The sequence below is a fragment of the Nylanderia fulva genome, unplaced genomic scaffold (assembly GCF_048542155.1).
Source record: "Nylanderia fulva isolate GAGA-0341 unplaced genomic scaffold, ASM4854215v1 Scaffold3, whole genome shotgun sequence".
Lineage (NCBI taxonomy): Eukaryota > Metazoa > Arthropoda > Insecta > Hymenoptera > Formicidae > Nylanderia > Nylanderia fulva.
Genome location: NW_028190368.1, coordinates 6,681,587 through 6,697,328, shown reverse-complemented (window position 1 = coordinate 6,697,328; position 15,742 = coordinate 6,681,587). Strand labels below are relative to the sequence as shown.

The window sequence follows — 15,742 nt, the reverse complement described above, 5'->3', positions numbered from 1 at the left end:
GTACATTCACACGTGCGTGCAAATATTGCGACGTGAAATTCTTCACTCTCTCCCTCCCATAAAATGCTTTTTCTTTATACCGCCATCTGCTTCTTTCAACACTGTCGGTAAAATCATCAAATTATTATATGTATTTATCTATAATAAATTATTTTTTTAAATAAAATAATCTATTTTGTATATTTTTTAATATATTTAGTACTTTATAAAATTTTAGTATAATTCAATTTAGTATTAAGTAAGTTGTATAATAAACTAAATATAAAAGTAAGAGGCATAAAAAATGAAATATAAAAAATACTTTTATAAAAACAAATACTGTAAATGCATTAGAACATATAAACAAATATTTAAATTGATAAGATTTATAAGTACACGTTATATAGTTATTGACATTGCAAAACAAAATATAATAACATTTCATTATTTGAAAGAAAACGATTATATAAAAATCACTTTACGATAATTTTCGCATAAAGGAAAGGAACAGTTTCAGATTTGCATTTATTTATTTGTTTCTTTCGATTAAAATTGTGGATTAAAATTGTTAGATTTCATCAGAATAACGTTATAAATAAAATTTACAGCAAACGCCAAGTAAAATCGAAATACAATAGTGAAAATTTTGAAATGCCGACACATAAAAGAGCAGAGCGACAGCCTCTTTTGATGTGATAATAATTATCTATATAATATATCCGCAATACAATAATATATCAATAGATTTTTCAATTAAATAATTATTTACTCATCTTTAGATATTGTATTTGCGTTAAATATAAATCGCGTGACACGACGTATCTACGATACAAATATTTATGTAACAATTCTAGATAAGATATATACGTGATGTTTATGACATATCTTGACATTACGCTCGCAATAACGTTTTAATTGCTGTACACTTAGTATCCTGATTATATTGTGTTCGGCTTAAACATATTTAGTGTGTTACCGTAATTCAAAAAAATGATAGACGCAAAAATTATCGATATCGATGTGCAGGATATAAGATTTCCAACATCCTTGCAACAAGATGGAAGCGACGCAATGGTAGGTATATTATTAGATAATTTTTATGACAATACGTCTGTGCTATGCTGGAAAAGCTAGAAATATATTAGTACAATAATTATATACTAATCTACTTAATAAATTTATATTATGTTTAACTCAATATATATTAATTACTCCATTTATATAAATTTTTTTATTTGTAATCTTATTAATTTTTATTTATCAGCATACTGATCCTGATTACTCCTGTGCATATGTAACGATCAAAACAGACAAAGAATACGAAGGATATGGCCTCACATTTACTCTAGGAAGAGGAACTGAAATTGGTACTTATATTGATGAAGATATCTTATTATAGATTATATTTCTTTATTTTTTATTAATTAATGAAAATTTTTATATAGTTGTACTAGCATGTAAATCCTTGTTTAAAATTGTGAAAAATCGTACAACAAGAGAGATTTATACCAACTTTGCGAAATTTTGGAGAGAGTTAACATCTGATCCACAATTGAGATGGGTAATGTATAATGAAAAGTGATGAATGTACCTATATTAATTGAAATATTACTGTCAGAATATAATTTGGAGTATAATATTTTATAGATTGGACCAGAGAAGGGCGTGATACATCTAGCTACAGCTGCTATTATAAATGCATTGTGGGATTTATGGGCACGTATGGAAAATAAACCAGTCTGGAAGCTTCTAGTAGATATGACACCTAAAGAACTCGTTTCTACTGTGGATTTCAGATATATGTGAGCAAATAAAATTTTCTACATAAAATTACATTTATAATTCGATAAAATTTTGAATATATATATCTTTCCAAGCAGTAAAGATGTAGTGACCGAAGAACAGGCGATAGAAATGCTTCGGAATAATTACATATCTAAAAATACTCAAGAATTAAAGCTGAAAAAACACGGATTTCCCGCGTACACAACTCAGATCGGATGGCTGGGCTACAGTGATGAAAAGGTCGAAGAACTCTGTAAATTGTACTTGGATCGCGGTTTTACGGCGTTCAAAGCAAAAGTGGGTCAAAATTTGGACGATGACATTAGAAGATGCGAAGTGATACGTAGAGTGATCGGCTACGAAAATAAATTGATGCTGGACGCAAATCAAGTCTGGGAAGTGGATGAAGCGATAGAATGGATGGCAAAGCTGGCGAAGTATAAACCCTTGTGGATAGAAGAACCAACATCTCCCGACGATAGCTTTGGACACAGTCGAATAAAAGATGAATTAATGAAATATAACATTGGAGTTGCTAGCGGTGAAATGTGCGCGAACCGCGTCCTATTTAAACAATTTCTGATATTTGGAATTAATTTTTGTCAAATCGATTCGGCAAGAATCGGTGGAATTAATGAAATTTTGGCCGTATATTTTATGGCAAAAAAATTGAACAGTAAGTCTGTAATCAATACTTAATTTTCTTAAAAATTTAGTATTATTAATTTTGATTTAGAAATACAAAAATATAATGGAAAATCTATTTTATTTATAGTACCAGTATGCCCACACGCTGGTGGAGTAGGCTTGTGTGAAATGGTGCAACATCTTCAAATGTGGGATTATATTTGCTTAAGTCAAACCTCTGAAAATCGTATGATCGAATATGTAGATCAACAACACGAACATTTTGAAAATCCTACCCATATTAAAAACGCTCATTATATGCCACCTTTGAATCCTGGATATTCAACTAAGCTCAAGAACAAGTGTATCTTAGAATATGCTTATCCAGAAGGTACATATTGGAAATCCAAAGAATAAAAATTCTAACGAAATAAATCTGACGAGATTTTTGGATAAATAAATTTATAAAGAATTCATATAAATTATAGTAATACTAATAATAAATTCATATAAATTAGTTTTTAATATTTTGGTAAAAATGTTCTGTATGTCTATATACATCTTGTAATTCGAATAAAATGTAAAACATATCTATAAAGTAACTTTATATAAAAATAAAACTGTAAACATTATTATCCATCATATAAAATATACTTATATAAGAATAAAATATTATTTTAACAAATCAACAATAAATTCATAACAGATTTTAAAATAATAATTTTTATACCTGCAATTGGAGAGAAATGCTCCAATTGTGTAATTGTGCGAAATTTTCATATTGCTGCCACGAAGAAAAATGACAGATAATTATATTCCATATTTATAATTTACAATTTTCTAAGTAAGATTTTATATAGTCAGTCTGTAAAATAAAGTGATAATAGCAATTTGTTTATAATACTTGTGTACATATGTATATGTGTGATAAATTTTCATACTTACGCTCACAAACCAATAAGAATTGGGTTTAAACATCATTTTTCTCATAAAATGCATTTTCTCTATTGGAGAAATAACATGTAGATGTAAATGATGAACTGTATTAAACGGTGGCCAATGAAATCCTGTTCGTGTAGACGCAGGATTAAGATCCAACTTTTCCGAAATAATGTCTACTGTAGCAACAATCTTATCAACTGAAATTCCAATATAATTAAAATAATTTTATAATCATTTCATCTAACAATCAATTTTCAAATTGCCTTACAATATATACAATTTTTATAAAGAAACAAGATAGAAAAAAATGTAATTTTTTAAATATCTATTAGAATCCACTTAAAAATAACCATTAGAAAAAATTAATAAGTGATATGTTAATTATTATCGTGATAACAAATATAAATGTTTTACTATAAATTAAATATTAAAAGATATGTATATTATGTAATCTATATATAATACTTACAAATCTCAGAGTCTTCAGGTGTAAGTGTTTTTGCACTGCGTATATGCTTTTTTGGTAATATTAAATAATGATGTGTTGATGCTGGATTGATGTCTTTAATACATATCACGTCATCATCCTATAGCAATAAAAAATCACAGAGAAATGTTATAACCAAATGAAGTGACATAAAGAGATGTATCATGTAAAATATATAGAAAATGTAGAAGCGTTCATATTTTTATTTTTACGAAACAAGAATATCTATGACCATCAAATCAAATTTAAATCTGTTTTATTTGACATTTCAAGAGCTCTTTTTATCTCGCTGTCAAAAATATACATTAAAGATTTTAGGTTAGCCATTTGTACATACCTCGTAAATCTTTTCACCTGGTTCTTCATTCCTAATAATTTTACAGAAAATACAATTAGCCTCCTCGGCCATCGAAATTGTGCTAAATAATTAATGATGCATGTAATATTGTTCACTTTGGGAAAACAAGTGTAAATTACTAAAACTTTTCCCCACTTCTACATGTCCACACAGGTGACTAAGCGAATTACAGGGTATATATATATATATATATGTCTATGGTCGGTAATGTAGTTTCCTAGCTGTAACATTCCTATTAATTTAGGCCCGAGTTAAAACCTCATTTTTGTCTAATAGTTTAATATATTCCCCTAATGCACACTTCTTTGCATTATATATTTTTAACCCAGCGAGAAATGATGGCCGAATTGATGTCGATTCGTCATCAAATCGATAGCAAATTGGTCGAATTCAATTCGAATAATTTCGCAGAGTCAATAAAAGCGCGTTATATTATTGTCAGTCAAATTTTGACACTACTCGGGCAATAAAGATACGTATCCCTATAAGCACATGATATTATTTAATATTCTTAGAATATTAAATATTCTAAAAATATGCCTAGAATATTGCTTAAATATTAAATAATATCATGCGCTTATATAGGGATATAAAATAGATCTCATATATATTACCTGCTTATATAATACATTATCTTGCCCTTAACTCATCTTTGTCCTTTAACGCTCTTATCTATTTATAAATATTAAATATATAAAATATAAAATATATGTGACATTTTTATATATCTATATTTATACAGTTTTAAGATAACACTGAGGACATTTGCTCATCAGTCACTTTTTATCAACTTTATAAAATTAACAAGTCCATAATTTAGGAAAATGATAGATGCAAAAATCATCGATTTCGACGTTCAAGATATAAGATTTCCAACGTCATTAAAGGGCGATGGAAGTGATGCAATGGTATACATTATTAAATAATTATAAGTAATTAATATAATGACACACTTTTGTTACTGTACAGTATATATTAAAAAAATATATACGCTAAGTATATATATAAGTATACAATATTTATATGCTTTTAAAGGTATTTTTTAATTTTCTTAATAGTATAAACTTTTTAATTTGTGAAAATATTAAATCTTTATTTAGAAAATATTGTTAACAATAATATATTTGAATTGACTATTAATTTTGTTTATAACATTAGTATACCAAGGTTGATCATTCTTGCGTGTACGTAACGATCAAAACTGACAAAGAATATGAAGGATATGGCATTACATGTTCTATGGGAAGAGGAAATGAATTGAGTATGTATATACTTATATATTAATGATTAATGATAAAAAAATAAGTAAATTTTTTCTTTATTATTATTATTTTTTATAGTATTGCAAACGTGTAAGCTATTGTTCGAACTTATAAAAAATCAGACAACGATAGAGATTTATTCTAACTTTGCGTCTGTTTGGAGAAAATTAACGAGCGACGCGGAATTTAGATGGGTATAATGAATGACGTTAAATACGTAATAATTGAAATACGATGATTTTGAGCAAATAATTCGGATATCTTTCAGATTGGACCGGAATGTGGTGTAATACATCTAGCTACAGCGGCTATTGTAAACGCATTATGGGATTTATGGGCACGTATCGAAAACAAACCTGTCTGGAAGCTTCTTGTAGATATGACACCTGAACAGCTCGTCTCCACTGTCGATTTTAGATATATGTAAGCCAAAATTTTAATTAATCAAAATATAGACATTTATGTATCTCGATAGAAAAAGTTTATAATATACAGAGGGTGTTTGATATAAAGTGTCACAACGAAAATATACAAGTAGATTTTGTTAATTGGAAACAATATTTTTCCTCAGCAAAAATATTGAAACATCATTGTAATAATTTTCGAAAGGATTTTTCACAAACTATAATCCTTGTGCAAATAAAATATTAACAAAACCACATTCTTCAATTAATTTTAAGTAGAATTTACTTTGATAAAATTTTAATTTAAGATTTAGTTATAAAGATACATGATGGCAAAAATTGGGAACATACAAAAAAATGATGGCCCTCGATATTTTTGATGAGAAAAAATCGTCCTCAAATAACGAGATCTACTTGTATATATTTTCGGTGTGATACTTTATGTCAGACATCCTGTATATTTTTCTATGCAGTAAAAATATATTGAGTGAGGAAGAAGCGATACAAATGCTGAAGGAGAACGAGTCAAAGAAAAAATTACAGGAGGAATTGTTAAGAAAATGCGGCTATCCCGCATCTACATCTGATATTGGATGGGTGGGTTACTCCTATCAGAAGACGAGAGGTCTTGCCAAAAAATTTGTGAAGCTTAATTTCAACACATTCAAAGTAAATGTGGATAATAAGATAAAAAATAGCGTGAAAAGGTGTAGAGCCGTTCGCGATGTAGCAGGCTGGAAAAATAAACGATTAATTCTGGATGCGAGTCAAGCTTGGGATGTGCTCGAAGTGGCTGATAATATACAACATTTCAAACACTTTAAACTATTTTGTATAGAAGATGTAATGGCCCCGGACGATTTTGTGGGAGTTACTTTCATGAAATTTGATAAGGAACTTTTTCCATGTTCTATCGGCAAAATGTGCGCAAATCGTGTTATATATAAAGGATTCCATAAACTTAAGGCATTTACCTTTTGGCAACTTAACGTGGCGAGGCTTGGCGGAGTTAATGAAGCCTTAGCTGTATATTTCATGGCAAAGAAAAAGAATGGCAAGTATAATAATTAATAATAATATTAACAGTAAAATTTTATAATTTTTAAATATATATATAAAATAAATTTTTTTACTTATATATAGTATCTATCTGGGGATACGCCAATGGAGTGGGTTTAGGCGAGATGATTCAACATCTTCAAATGTGGGATTTTGTTTGCTTGAACCAGACCACTGAAAATCGTATGATAGAATTTGTGAATCGTAATCATGGATATTTCAAAAATCCTGTACACATTCAAAACGCTTGTTATATGCCGCCTAAAGATTCTGGTTTTTCAACTAAGCTTAAAGACAAATTTATTGTAAGATGGTCTTATCCAGATGGTACACGATGGAAATACTTATTTATTACAAAACATTTCAAGAATGAAAATGAAGATAATTAAAATTGGATTTGGCTTTAAAAGGGAAATAATATAGAATATGTAACTTTTACATTAAAAATTAAAATTTTTTTTAAATTTATGTTGTATCTGTTCTTGAAATGAGTATTATTTTGCTTAATTAAATAAATTATAAACTGCATTTATATATATAATATACAAAAATAAAATTGCATGAGATATTTCATTTTTTACTTAAAATAAATATAATTTAGTGATAAACTTATATATTTTTACTTCTGTAATCATTAAATATTGTTTATTGACGAATAATATAAGGAAAGATAAATATAAGGAAAAAGTATTAGATACTCATATTATAAAATATTATACACACATCTTTGATTGCATTACTTTTTAATTTAAAATATATATAAACTGTACATATATATATATATATATTTATATAAGTAGCATATATCTATATGTATACTTTTATGTAATATAATAAGTGTGAGCATGATAAATTAATGTGTGTAACATATTTATACAAGTGGCAGTTGAGCTGAGAGGGAATCTTAAATTTTTCTAAGAAACCGCGAGAAAAGCTGTATCTACGTCACATAAAAATATTTATCGCTTTTCCATTTGATGGAAATTTTTTTTTCTTAAAACAATGTTTTTTTTTTAGTAATAAAATACAAAACTTAAATAAAAATCAATAAAGATCCTACTCATTATCAGTCTATTACGCGGAATATAACAGTTCAAATGATTAGCGCACGTAAGTTATTATCAAAATACTATCAAATTAGAGCACCCAACAATCGTAAGCTTTTTTTAATTTGAAAGTATTGATTAAAAAAATATGCAATGGATACAAACAAAACATTGCTTGCAAATTTTATGCAAAAACAAAACATTAAGATATAAAATCATATTTTTTAAATAGCGCAGTAAATTTTATGCTGTTATCGCCTTATTTTATTCACTCGTACATGTAAATAACGCCACTTTTCGTCATTATGTAAATTTTTGTGGATAGCACTAAAATTATATGTATACATTCTTTCCTCTATCGACACATGCTCATTAATGTATCCTTATGTAAAATCATTATGCAAAAAAATCTTCAATCCGAGAATCAAGAATAAGAGATAACTCAGTATTGTTGTCTTGCAAAGATATAGGCTCGAGTCTCGAAAGCATCTTCACGATTGCCGTTGCTATAAATTCTATAATGATTTAATCACAACATGACAAGTAGACAAACAATGTTACTTATCTCTTGCGACATGATTTCAATCAACAGGATACTGTTGCCCGTCAATATCTATTCTCATTCATCATCTCTCATCATCAACTAACTTAGGTACTAAAAGTAGTTTTTGTTGGGGAGCGATATTCCGCGTCTCTCTGTACAGTATGTTTCTCTTTATAAATAATTCTTATTACAGCGTAACCTAAGTTTTCTCTTGTTCCATCGTAAAAATCATACAATGTACATAATGCTCGCTTACGGCGATCCGCCTTTAATACTGCGGGTAAATCTTGCCCTCTGCTATTATAACGTGTGTTTTTATAATGGCAATTCTCCGATCGATCTTTAATCTCTTTATAGAATTTCTTCCTTCGCGTGTTTGTTAAAGAATTTGAGGAGCTGCAGCGACGAATCGAAAAGTTCGGAACTTAAGCTAACTTAATACTCTAGTAAAGAGGTAAGTTTCAGCTGCCCGGATAAGGCATTTGATCTGGAAGGGCGGACGAGTGATTCTGATTGGGACTTTGATGAAAGTGTGGACTGCTACCATCCTGCGAGATGTCGCCAACGACGGGTTCTTCGTATTTCCCTCTTTTAAAACGCCCGTACAATGACGAATACGGCAGATTGTAGTGGATCGCTGCTTGATTGATGCTCATGTGTCCTAATCTGAAATCGCGAATTCAGAAACAATATTTGTAATGCGATCATTTTCATATATCGGAATCAAATTTGCATTAGAAATTTATTATACAGCCACGATAGATTCATTTACTATTATATTGATTTCTTTTAACAGGGTGTCTACTCAAATTTTGTAAAAAAAAAAATAAAAACGTAGATATTTGAGAATTGCCAGACAGAATTTAAAAAAGTAAAACTCTTCTCTCGACCGTACTGGTAAATATTATTTATTAAATCACAACATTTCGACCCTTCTTTGAGTCCTAATTTATTTTATAATATAATTATAATTTTATTTTTATTTTCACAAATCACTTGATTAGGACTCAAAGAAGGGTCGAAACGTTGTGATTTAATAAATAATATTTGCCAGTACGGTCGAGAGAAGAGTTTTACTTTTGTAAAAAAAAATTTCTGAGAATTTTATTGTATATATTAAATACGGAGTACTAAAATTTAGTTTAATAAATGTCTATTTAAAAAATTGAAATTTACATAAAATTTGAATATTAAAATAGATCGTTAATAAAAAAATCACAAAACTTTAACAAAAACAAATATTGCAAATATATGTTAGACATGTGTTTTTAAGTGCTAAATAAGAGTAAAATGATGAGAAAGGTAATTTTTCTAAAAAAATTCCCTGAATCTTAATTAAATTCCATGAGAATTCCCTGATTTTTCAAGGTAAAACAAAATTTCCTAAGCATATCAGGTTTTCAAGATTTTTCTCAAGCGTATATACTCTGTTTAAACATAAATAAACGTTACAATCAGAGAAACATTTCTAACCTGACAGCCTCGAGAGCTTCAGTCATAGCGTCCTCGCTCCATGGTGTGGGATTACTCCTGCTGAGTTCGATCCCTTCTCGCTTGCATCTTCCGTACAACGTCCCCGTAGGTATGCCGAATTCTGTCGATGCTCTCTGCACGGATGTTTGGCCGGATCTTATCGCTTCCAAAGCACGATCCAAATCAGCCGGTGTCCACGTCGTAGGACTTGCATTAAACGGGGCAGCCAGCCTGATGCCTTCTCTCCTTGCGATTTTATACAATGTGCTAGAAGGTATGCCAAACGCCTTGGATGCTTTATTAGCCGAAATGGTACCAGTACGTAAAGCTTCTAAAGCATTGTTCAAGCTTTCGTCGCTCCAGGACTTCGTGGGACCATCCTTCTTCGGCGTGTCGATGCCCAGTCGATGCGCTCGTTGCCACAAAGTCGTCGAAGGAATACCAAACGTTGCTAAAATGTTAATAACAAAATTTAATCAGTTCTTGATCTTAAGTAAGATGTTACTAACATTATAAATTAAATGTTTATCTATAAACTTAATTCATAATTTTTTGATCCTATAAAATTATTACATGCAAATTACGCATCCTATGTTAATGCACTGGATCAATTTTTAAAAATTACAAATTAATTTATAATATAGATAAAAAAGCTTTTCAAAATTAAGAGTAAATAGATTTAGATGTCATTAAAGAAAAATCATACCCGATGCTTTTGTCAGACTCATATTATGATTCCTCAATGCATCTAGAGCCGCGTCCATATCCTCTTGCGTCCACGACTTCGAGCCATGATGATGCGAACTAGACTGTCCAGAGTGCCCCCTCGAATTGTTGTCGCCCGAGTCCGACTGGCCAGAACTTCCCGACGGCATCAATCCAAGCAGCTCCGGTGTTATCATCATCATGTTGTCGCTGTCGGCGGCGTTCTTCGAGCTCACGCTAGCCCGATCTGACATGTGGCTGTCTATGTCGATCGTATCCGAGGAGTCCATCGTGTGCAACGTCTCGAACTTGATCTTGATTTCGCTGTCGCAGTTTTGAATTTCTATAAACAAAGAAGGATGAACGTGATATACCATTGGCATCAGAGAAAAGCTAAACCTTAAGGGTTTATGAGTCGAGTGTATAACTTTCGCGACAAGTCTATCTACGTTGAGGTATTAGTGCGAAAGCGGAAAAGTTTTCCATGGTACCTGAGAATCGATCAGCGAGCGCTGTCGAAGGCAAAACTGGACGCGGAAGAACGCTAAATAAGGTTGCGTGGGCTGCTACCGAGCAATGCAAATCTAATCGCGACCAGTTAAGCATGATTAGGCCAATTATTTTGATTCTCTGTCCGCCTAATGACTGCTGCACTTTCAGCCCGGTAGTGTTTTATTTCGTACCGCACCCTCACGTCCGAGTGGCGAATGAAAATGTACGTAAGTGGTCGTATTGAATGAATCGAAAATAAATGGGATACTTCTATGACGCAGTAAAACAAAATCGGAGACGTAGATACAGTAGATATACTATTGAAATTGGATACATTTTGTCATTGAGGTATAAAATTTGTAAAAGTGAAGTGTGCTTTCTAGATTAAATACATTTATTACAAGGGAATTTGGAAATTGCGAAGATATATACATTTCTAATTAAAAAGACTATACGAATGTAATAAAATCGTAGAAAGAGAGGAAATTAGAATTTATAATTTTTATAACTTGGTGAAATTTTTACGAAAGAGCGTTGTACTTCGTTCAGATATATACATGGAGATTGTATTTTTTATTACAGTATTTGTACACTTAACAAAATTTTCTTTATAGTTAAAATATACATATCGTTTTCTTTCTTCAATTATTCTCTTTCGTGATATGTATCTAATTTATTTTTACTTGTCTTCGTAAACTCACTGGACCGTTTCTGTCCTAGTTCCTTATGTTGTTCATTAATAAAAAATAAAAATAGATCCAGGAAAAAATATTAAAATTCGATCAAGTTGTAAGTGAATCTGGTTTTCTCATCCTATATGATTGTGACCATCGTCGAGACTTGAACAATTGAAGAAGCAGTTGTATACCTGTAGAATGATGATCCGGATCTCTTAGATGGGTAATAGTGGTGCCGACCAAGGTGGCGCTGGGTGGAGTGGGTTGGGTTTCGGGGGGTAAATCGACCTCTCCGGGATCCGGATGGTGGCCATAGTGACCTAGCCCTGTGTGACAGAACATGTCACCTTTTTATTCGACGTGAAAAAGGTCTGTCCTCCTCGCTTCTGAAAATAATAACTCGCCCCACACCTGGCATCCTTCCGACATAATCACGGCGCAAGTTTTTTTTTTTTCAAATCTAGTCATAAGAGCTTTAGCTACAAAGCATAGCGCAATGTCTGAAAAACAATCATATTTTGTACTTTATAAATGTAATTTATTTCTGTACTGGAAATACGTCGAATGCAATAAAAGATTTTCCAGATAGCCGATAAAGTTAGCCGAATCGTGCGACTTACAGCTTACAGATGTTCTTTAATCGAACAAAGCTACTATTATTCATGAATTAAAAATCAAATTGCGTGCTAAATTAGCTCCGGCTTAATTAGCGCGGAATTTTATTTAAAAAAGTAGTTTGAGTTAATGAAATAAATTTTTACCTCTCTCACGAGAAATCTAAACCAGAAGAGAGAATAAACTCTTGCAGATACTCAAAGACCAGATGTGGGGCGAAGATCTCAACTAATAGACTTACCGTTATTGTTGTTACTCGCGCCGTTACCGTTGTTGTTGTTGTTGTTACGTTGGCAAGTTTCCAGTGCTACTGCTGCTGTTGCTGTCTCCGTGCACTCTTCATCTTCGGCCTGCCAATCCCGGTGGTTCTGCGGAATATCCGGTACGAATTTAGCGTCGACCCTGACGAGAGAGAGATCAAACTGCCCGCCGGTACGGGACAGCCATCGCGCGTTTTGTAGATTTTCCTTATTTCATCTTTCTCAACGCGTTACAAGCGATAAATTCGCCCCGTTACTGCTAAAGTTAAATTTGGATAACGTACATATATATCTATATAACTAATTTTGATCCCCGTGATATAGGATATTGCATCATAGTAAATCTTGGAACGGATATTTCGGAGGAATTTTTTCATCTCTTCATTTTTTTTCTTATACACGGAGAAAATTTTCTCGTAGAATTTACCTTGAAAATCGTCGTAAGAAAATCGTCGCGAGAAAATATGGTATTAAAATAATTTTATAAGAGTTTCTCTGATTAATATTTAGCACAACAAAAATATTAATATGTACATAATAAAATTGATCGAGCATATTTTTATATCTTATTGTGGTAAATATTAATCTTATTCTTAAAATTCTAAAAGAAAATTCTCTCTGTGTAAGAATAATCTACTTATATTTATTACATTTTTACTAGACTCTCTCCCTATAAAGTTTTATTGAGAATTAAATATTGAACTATCTTTACTATATATATATATATTTTATATTATATATCAATAACTCTAACATCGAGAATTAATATAACATCTGATCAAATTTTATATACATAAACATTTTTATAGTCCTTTCCCTTTTCTTCTCTATTATTTATGTATTATATTACATATATACTTACAGACGAAAATTATAGAAATGCGAATGAAATACTTATTTTGATATTTTATGAAACATAAGTTTAAGGATGTATAAGAGATGCAATCGAAGACAAAAGTATCAACGCTATTCATAGAAAACCGCTATAGTTTAATATCCTAACTTTTAGCTGTTTTAGCGTTGGCACAACCGAATGCTCAGAAGTAACAAATTTTCACAAGATATTATATGTAAAACTAGCAGAAATTTATATTGCAATAACTTTTAAATAATTTAATGAATTAAAAGCCAAATGTTAACAGTAAGCTTTATAGTGTCAAGATAGAAACAATCTATCTAATAATTTTTCTAAATGTACCATTTTTAGATGTCTTCCATACACCCTTAAATTAAATTTTGACAATCGACCGTCACGTACATATATAATTCAGCTCACAGTCCTCTAATTATCTCGTTCAGATCGGCAAGCCTACCTCTTTGTTATCGCGGCTATAATCGTTGATTGTAATCGCCTCTTCCTCTTTGTAGCGCTCGTAGTGTCTCGGATCGGTTGCGCGCGGCTCGAACGTGGGCCGCTCGGTTCTGGGTCGCTTGTACCGTTGATGGTGCTTCTTCAGCTTCGTGTAGTTCAACCTTGGGGTGCCGGACTCCCTCGGCGGCGAGCTCAGGCTCACGGGTGGTGGACCGTCCCTGTTCTCCGTCTCGCACAGGCCCTTGATCTTCAGCTGGTCGGCCGTCTTCAAAAGCGACTGCGGAAAAAAACAAGTTTTAACTTTAACAAACCGACGCATTATATATTCCATTTTATACAAGCGCACTTAATTAAAGAAACCCATGATCCCTAAAAATCTCTCATTCTTATCCTTCACAATATACACTATAAAAATCATTTTTCTAAATATTCAATTTCTTCAAATATTTAATATACTTATCGCACAAATGATATTATAAATATTTATATAATAAATTATCATTGAGTCTGTATGAGAGTATATCGCTATACGTGGATAAAAGCGCACTTATTGTTACATCATCCTTATCCTTCACAATATCCGCTATTAAAATATTCGTATAAATATTTAATTTCTTTTCTAGTATTCGATATAAGATATACTTATAAACTCGTCGAAATTATGTTATAAATATTTATATAATAAATTATCACTGAGTCTTAAGAGTTGACTTAACAAGATATCGCTATACGTGGATAAAGCTACGCATACGTCGAAATTAGTTCGTCGCGAGCGAGTGATTAATTCATTAATTATCGCGATCGGATAATCGGATCGGCCGGAAACGCGTGCGGAGAGGTCCTGTTCGAGGGATCAAGGCGCCGGCGCGGAATAGAAAAATACTCATTTCGGTAAACCGCTTTGCGAAGGACCACGCGGCGGGTCCGGTGCGATTGAATTTGCATATTTCTCGCGCGAGCTCGTCGCGGCATCTCGTTCCGCCCGGCGGCGATGCAATTTCATCTCGACGAGGAAGGAAGGAAGCATTGTCCACCCACGAATCCGCGTCGCTCCTGAAAATCATCGCCGGCGAGGATCCTTCGACTTTGCGCGCGGTTTCTTTTATTATATTAATGATGGAATTCGCGAAACTGTTATATCGAGGAAACACGTGTTCTCTTTCAGATTTCATCGAGCTTGCTCATTATGTAAAATAAATAAATATTTCCATAGATTTGATAGAATCTCGAGAATTTATTCGCGGAGAATTTTCTTTGAAAATTTACTCTCATTGAACAAAATGATTAAATTAATAAATATTTATTTCAATACTCTGCCGAATAAATCATTTATTTGAAACAAGTAAATATTTATCTGTTTTGAAAAAAAATTGTATCAAATAAATATTTTTTCAATACGAACAGTTAATTTATCGACCAAAACTGGCTTATTTTATTACGTGAAAATATTACAACGTTTCGATCACTGCTTGTTTCAAGTAAACTGAAAAATACATTGTTAAATTGAATTAAAGAAACGCAAATGAAACTTAGTATATAAAACATAAAAACATAAATTCTAATTCACATCAAAGCAGGCGAATCGATGGTAATCGCTCACGTCTCACATTATTCTGTGAAGCGTCTGTATTCAAACGGTTTATAACGACATAGCGATAATAAAAGGGCAAAAAGACCAAAAAAAGTCAGGCGAATAAACAAACGCAAAAACACCA

General features: G+C 31.5%; 4 protein-coding genes across 8 annotated transcripts in view; 2 read left to right on the top strand and 2 right to left on the bottom strand.

Annotated features, from left to right (window-relative positions):
* Nucleotides 1-36: 36 nt before the first annotated feature.
* Nucleotides 37-4,367, bottom strand: LOC114933486 (adenosine 5'-monophosphoramidase HINT3). Of its 3 annotated transcripts, XR_014925040.1 has the most exons (5): nt 4,158-4,367; nt 3,803-3,920; nt 3,337-3,530; nt 3,122-3,256; nt 491-1,109 (listed from the first exon to the last, which is right to left on the bottom strand). XR_014925040.1 is itself a non-coding variant. In XM_085484214.1 (4 exons), the coding sequence occupies exons 1-4, from the start codon at nt 4,227-4,229 to the stop codon at nt 96-98; spliced, it is 390 nt and encodes a 129-aa protein (XP_085340340.1). In that variant the 5' UTR covers nt 4,230-4,367; the 3' UTR covers nt 37-95. The 3 variants fall into 3 exon arrangements, 2 of the variants coding, with proteins under 2 accessions (XP_085340340.1, XP_029161937.1); XM_085484214.1 differs by lacking the exons at nt 491-1,109; nt 3,122-3,256 and adding an exon at nt 37-101; XM_029306104.2 differs by having other exon boundaries at nt 491-3,256.
* Nucleotides 841-3,521, top strand: LOC114933484 (mitochondrial enolase superfamily member 1-like). The gene is made up of 6 exons (XM_029306102.2): nt 841-1,053; nt 1,244-1,346; nt 1,425-1,540; nt 1,627-1,781; nt 1,860-2,440; nt 2,540-3,521. Exons 1-6 carry the CDS (start codon nt 970-972, stop codon nt 2,806-2,808), a joined length of 1,308 nt encoding a protein of 435 aa, XP_029161935.1. The 5' UTR covers nt 841-969; the 3' UTR covers nt 2,809-3,521.
* Nucleotides 4,368-4,914: 547 nt separating the features above from the next.
* LOC114933510 (mitochondrial enolase superfamily member 1-like) lies at nt 4,915-7,367 on the top strand. Of its 2 annotated transcripts, none has more exons than XM_029306132.2 (6): nt 4,915-5,086; nt 5,337-5,439; nt 5,519-5,634; nt 5,709-5,863; nt 6,318-6,898; nt 6,988-7,367. In XM_029306132.2, the coding sequence occupies exons 1-6, from the start codon at nt 5,003-5,005 to the stop codon at nt 7,290-7,292; spliced, it is 1,344 nt and encodes a 447-aa protein (XP_029161965.1). In that variant the 5' UTR covers nt 4,915-5,002; the 3' UTR covers nt 7,293-7,367. The 2 variants fall into 2 exon arrangements, with proteins under 2 accessions (XP_029161965.1, XP_085340395.1); XM_085484269.1 differs by lacking the exon at nt 4,915-5,086 and adding an exon at nt 5,113-5,213.
* Nucleotides 7,368-7,629: 262 nt separating this feature from the next.
* The window catches only part of Psq (pipsqueak), a 60,748-nt gene continuing 52,635 nt past the window's right edge, over nt 7,630-15,742 (bottom strand). For both annotated transcript variants that reach the window (XM_029305982.2, XM_029305981.2), the window contains exons 4-9: nt 14,029-14,304; nt 12,697-12,823; nt 12,032-12,187; nt 10,673-11,014; nt 9,967-10,417; nt 7,630-9,159 (exon numbers count right to left, since the gene is read on the bottom strand). In XM_029305982.2, coding sequence (XP_029161815.1) covers nt 8,955-9,159; nt 9,967-10,417; nt 10,673-11,014; nt 12,032-12,187; nt 12,697-12,823; nt 14,029-14,304 — 1,557 coding nt within the window. In that variant the 3' untranslated portion in view covers nt 7,630-8,954. The remainder of the gene's footprint in view (nt 9,160-9,966; nt 10,418-10,672; nt 11,015-12,031; nt 12,188-12,696; nt 12,824-14,028; nt 14,305-15,742) is intronic.

What these genes read in the sequence shown, in the direction of transcription:
- LOC114933486 (XM_029306104.2), bottom strand. Translation starts at nt 4,229, where the DNA reads ATGGCCGAGGAGGCTAATTGTATTTTCTGTAAAATTATTAGGAATGAA. An exon ending in ACCTGAAGACTCTGAGATTT is followed by an intron (nt 3,531 to 3,802) that starts GTAAGTATTATA and finishes TTGGAATTTCAG; the next exon opens with TTGATAAGATTGTTGCTACA. An exon ending in ATTCTTATTGGTTTGTGAGC is followed by an intron (nt 3,257 to 3,336) that starts GTAAGTATGAAA and finishes TTTATTTTACAG; the next exon opens with ACTGACTATATAAAATCTTA.
- LOC114933484 (XM_029306102.2), top strand. Translation starts at nt 970, where the DNA reads ATGATAGACGCAAAAATTATCGATATCGATGTGCAGGATATAAGATTT. An exon ending in ACTGTGGATTTCAGATATAT is followed by an intron (nt 1,782 to 1,859) that starts GTGAGCAAATAA and finishes CTTTCCAAGCAG; the next exon opens with TAAAGATGTAGTGACCGAAG. An exon ending in TATGGCAAAAAAATTGAACA is followed by an intron (nt 2,441 to 2,539) that starts GTAAGTCTGTAA and finishes TTTTATTTATAG; the next exon opens with TACCAGTATGCCCACACGCT.
- LOC114933510 (XM_029306132.2), top strand. Translation starts at nt 5,003, where the DNA reads ATGATAGATGCAAAAATCATCGATTTCGACGTTCAAGATATAAGATTT. An exon ending in GCGATGGAAGTGATGCAATG is followed by an intron (nt 5,087 to 5,336) that starts GTATACATTATT and finishes TTATAACATTAG; the next exon opens with TATACCAAGGTTGATCATTC. An exon ending in ACTGTCGATTTTAGATATAT is followed by an intron (nt 5,864 to 6,317) that starts GTAAGCCAAAAT and finishes TTTTCTATGCAG; the next exon opens with TAAAAATATATTGAGTGAGG.